This window comes from Phaseolus vulgaris, chromosome 2, assembly GCF_051622355.1.
Source record: "Phaseolus vulgaris cultivar YP4 chromosome 2, ASM5162235v1, whole genome shotgun sequence".
Taxonomy (NCBI): Eukaryota; Viridiplantae; Streptophyta; class Magnoliopsida; order Fabales; family Fabaceae; genus Phaseolus; species Phaseolus vulgaris.
The window spans coordinates 1,195,650-1,200,236 of record NC_143499.1 but is presented as its reverse complement, the minus strand read 5'-3'; the positions used below and the strand labels follow the sequence as shown (position 1 = coordinate 1,200,236).

Sequence of the window (4,587 nt, the reverse complement as noted above, 5' to 3'; positions counted from 1 at the left end):
TATAAACTCCATTTTTGCTTCCTTTAATTAAAATAAATTGTGCCTCTTGTTGTGAAAAACTGTGGAGGACAACCCACATCAGTTTTCATCACTTTTCATTAAATAAACAAAAAAAAATTGTGTTTATTAGCTATAAAATTAAAACATGTTTAAGCGATTTTTATCATTATGGTTTTTTTTATTAAAGTGGTGTTGTTTTCTAAAAAATTATTAATTTATATAAGTTGTGTTAATCTGACACGATTTTTGTCACATCAACTTGAAATCGTGTCAAGTTAACACGACGTTGTCCATTCATAATTTTTTTTTTTAATTTTTGTTTAATTTTTTTTTTGTTTTTAAATAAATATATACTATTAATCATTTAATTACAGTTGAAATTGATTAAAATTGAGTAGTAAGTTATGTAATATTTGAAATTAAATTAATAAATAAGTATTTTAATGATGATCAATTTATCAAATTTATTTAAAAACTAACACCCTTAAAATATTTATTTATCAAATTAATTTTAAATATTATATAACTTACTATTCAATTTTAATTATAATTAAAAAATATTTATTTATTTAAAAATAAGAAGATTTTAAGTAAAAAAATAACATAAATATTGAAGTGACAGAAATCGTACAAATTTCACAAATTTAGTTTGATGTGGTCATATTAAATTGGAAGTTTTGTCAACTTTGACACAACTTCTATGTAAATCTTTTAAAAATCATTTTACTTTAATAAAAAGTGAAAAAAAAAGTCAACAACCATGTTTAAGCATACATTATCGTTACTTCATAAAAAGTAAACTGGTTATAGTTTGAATATATTTTTTAAATACAAATAATTTAAAGAAAAATCATTCATAATCAGTTACACCAAAATCTTAATCAAAAGATCCAATGAAACTGCGTTATACTTTGACATTCACACACAAATCAAAACAAAATTTCATTCGTGTTATATTCGAAAATAACTTAACGGTAAGTACGAAAGGTATAAGTGAAGAAGAGAGTAATATTATAATTAGGCAGCATTAACAGCAAACAACACCTTAGAAATGCAATGTTATTTGGTTGGTATAAAGTATGGTTGAAACCCACTACAGTGTGACAGTAGTGATATAAGTTTGACCACATTTTGATAGTTGATTTAGTTATATGGTTACGTGACACGATCTGAAGCTAGGTAATATATGTGTTAGTCTGCCAGAAGCAAAATATTAGAAGACGCTAGCTAAGAAAAGAAACAGAGGGAGGTGATAGAAGAAATTGGCCGACAAAATCAGAGGGTAACCAGGGAGCATAGCGGTCCATGCTGTGGGTAGTCTAGGGTCCAAATTAAGCTTTCTGGACCGTGTGGGTCTCTACCCATTTTTCATGTAATTTCCTGTCGGTACGCTGTTACAAACTCTACTGTATTCCCTTCCCATCACCTTACACCATTTTTCTTTCTTTCTCTTTTTTTTTTACTGAATTATTCCTTGCATTCTACCCAACTTATTCATTTATAATTCATACAATACAATTTTTCTCTCACTTCATATATATTTTTATTTCTTTTCAAAAATATATAACCAGTAGAGTTATAAATAAAAGGTGCCAAAAATGTATGGGGCGGTGGACAAAGTGCGTACAATTAACACATTCATTTGAAGGGATTTGCCTCCTCTTTTCTCTCGTAAGCAATTCTCTCTCCTCATAAGCAAAGAGACACTACTTGGTCAAAAGTGTTATATTTAGCATCACGTGGCCCTATGCGGCAATGTGATTTTGGCATATATACATGACCCCACCTATGTCCTTCTTCCCCCACCAATTGGCACATATAAATACCATGCCTCATGCACTACTTCCCCCACCAATCCTCTTCAACGTTTTAGTACAAAAGGATCAAGAGTTATTAGAACCTTCACTTGATAGTCTCTCCTCGACATTCTTTCTTCGAATCGCTTTTACAAGCTATTCTATTGCTTCAGCCTTTCTCCCTTTCTAGGGGCTTCAGTTTAATTTCCTCACACTTCTTTTCAGATAAGAAATCTCAGACACCCTCTTTCATCCTTTTCCACTCTTTCCCGAAAAAACAAAAGATGAAGTTGTTGTCTACAAAAGCCACATGCAACTCTCACGGCCAAGATTCCTCATACTTCTTAGGGTGGCAGGAATATGAGAAGAACCCTTACGATGAGGTTCTGAATCCCGAAGGAATTATTCAGATGGGTCTTGCAGAGAATCAGGTTAGGAATTATTTCTTGTTGTGACAATTTTTTTTTTGAAGCGCATAGTCACCTTCTATTATTATGAACAATAATTAATAAAAAGACAAAAAAAAACTACGGAAAAAGAAACAAAGAAGCAGGATTCACTGTACGCTTTTGCGTAATATGAATCTAGCTACAGCTTCGACATGCCATCTTATCAAGCTTTATTGAGTGACATTCTAATAATTAAGGTGGTGATGAGCTAATGAAATTTTTTGTTATTATGTTCAGCTCTCATTCGATCTCCTAGAGTCTTGGCTCGCTAAAAACCCTGACGTGGCGGGATTCAAGAGCGACGGAAAATCCATATTCCGAGAGCTTGCTCTGTTCCAGGACTACCATGGCCTCCCTTCCTTCAAGAAGGCATTGGTAGACTTCATGGCAGAGATTAGAGGAAACAGAGTCACTTTTGATCCTAACCACATTGTTCTAACAGCTGGTGCCACCTCAGCAAATGAGACCCTCATGTTTTGCCTTGCTGAACAAGGAGAAGCATTCCTCCTTCCCACTCCTTATTACCCAGGGTGCGTATTAATTAATTTCATCTTCTCTATAGTAACCTGCATAACATTCTGCATGCCCCTTTGCAATAAATCTAAATAATGTCCACAATCAGGTTTAAATTTGTGTAAATCTCTCTCCATAAATATTAAATAAGCCCTACTTATTTATTGTCTATTATTATAGGAGAGACAAATACACTATTTGAACGTGATATTATTTTCCTAAAATTTGACGTAAGAAAATACAATATATCCTATTATCCATATACACATACCCACGTGGTAGTTCTTTTTTGCTCCCCATACATATCTCTGATGTTGCTTGCGCTTGTCCAGATTCGATAGAGATCTCAAGTGGCGAACTGGGGCGGAGATCGTTCCAATACAATGCACTAGCTCCAATAACTTCCAAATCACTGAACCCGCTTTGCAACAGGCTTATCAAGAGGCGAAGAAGCGCAATCTCAGAGTCAAAGGCGTGTTGGTGACAAACCCATCCAACCCACTAGGCACTACCATGTCCCGGAGTGAATTGAACCTTCTCGTTGACTTCATAAAAGACAAAAACATGCATTTAATAAGCGACGAGATTTACTCCGGTACCGTTTACAACTCTCCAGGCTTCGTCAGCATCATGGAAATCCTTAAGGAGAGAAATGACCTTAATGACTGTGGTACCACAGTTCGGGACCGAGTTCACGTTGTCTATAGTCTCTCCAAAGACTTAGGTTTACCAGGATTCCGTGTGGGCGCCATCTATTCTGAAAATGAGGCCGTTGTGGCGGCTGCGACAAAAATGTCAAGCTTTGGCTTGGTTTCCTCACAAACTCAGTACCTCCTCTCAGCCATGTTGGGTGATAAGAAATTCACCAAAAACTACATCTCCGAGAACCTAAAGAGGCTGAAACGACGTCAGAGAAACCTTGTTTCGGGCCTCCAGAAAGCAGGCATTAGTTGTCTTAAGACCAACAATGCAGGCCTTTTTTGTTGGGTTGACATGAGGCACCTTCTCCATTCCAACACATTCGAAGCTGAGATGGAGCTCTGGAAGAAGATACTCTACGAGGTTCGGTTAAACATATCCCCAGGCTCATCCTGCCACTGTACCGAACCTGGCTGGTTCCGGATGTGTTTTGCTAACATGTCCGAAGAAACTCTAAACCTAGCCATGAAACGGTTGAAGACCTTCGTCCAAGAGTCAAATCACGATGACAACGGGTGCACCAAGAAAAGAGTTCAATCTTCAAGAAGAAAGTCACTCTCCAATTGGGTATTCCGGCTATCTTCTCGCGAACATCATGAACAAGAAGAACGATAGCCCGGTGGTGACGTGAACTGTGCTAAGTCTGAACGCATGCACGATTAACTTTATTATTTTTTCCTCCCCGAATATTCTTGGTGGAGTTACAACTACATAGCTTTAGTCATCGTTATTATTACTATTACTCTTTTTTTTTAAATGATGAAATTGTAGCGAGAGAGAGACGAGCACTCTATCCATTTGGATGTAAAGTGTGATCTTTTAATTAGTGAACTACCCTCGTTTGTATAACTTCCATCAATAATCAAAGTTACCTTATGCATGAAAAATCTTATCAGTATACCATGGATGAAAACTTTGAAATGTACTGTGTTGATGGTAGTTCGTGTATATTTTCAAAATAAACCATCCGGTGTAGCCTGAGTTAATAAACGAGGATATATAACTCGTAAACGGAGGACAAAAATTCATTTATTCATATCAAGTTTTCGCAGAGCTCATTCAAGGCTTACTAATATTGTTCTTAGTAATGAATGATATATAAGGTATATAGGTGTGAACGTCCACCAAAA

At 35.6% G+C, this 4,587-nt stretch overlaps 1 protein-coding gene across 1 annotated transcript; it reads left to right on the top strand.

Annotated features, from left to right (window-relative positions):
• Positions 1–1,850: 1,850 nt before the first annotated feature.
• Positions 1,851–4,344, top strand: LOC137810015 (1-aminocyclopropane-1-carboxylate synthase 3). The gene is made up of 3 exons (XM_068611121.2): positions 1,851–2,227; positions 2,483–2,775; positions 3,091–4,344. The coding sequence occupies exons 1-3, from the start codon at positions 2,081–2,083 to the stop codon at positions 4,070–4,072; spliced, it is 1,422 nt and encodes a 473-aa protein (XP_068467222.2). The 5' UTR covers positions 1,851–2,080; the 3' UTR covers positions 4,073–4,344.
• The last annotated feature ends 243 nt before the right edge of the window (positions 4,345–4,587 follow it).

Excerpts from the sequence above, each read along its gene's own strand:
- LOC137810015 (XM_068611121.2), top strand. The coding sequence starts at position 2,081 with ATGAAGTTGTTGTCTACAAAAGCCACATGCAACTCTCACGGCCAAGAT. Across the intron at positions 2,228-2,482 it reads TGGGTCTTGCAGAGAATCAG|CTCTCATTCGATCTCCTAGA; the intron begins GTTAGGAATTAT and ends TATTATGTTCAG. Across the intron at positions 2,776-3,090 it reads CCCACTCCTTATTACCCAGG|ATTCGATAGAGATCTCAAGT; the intron begins GTGCGTATTAAT and ends GCGCTTGTCCAG.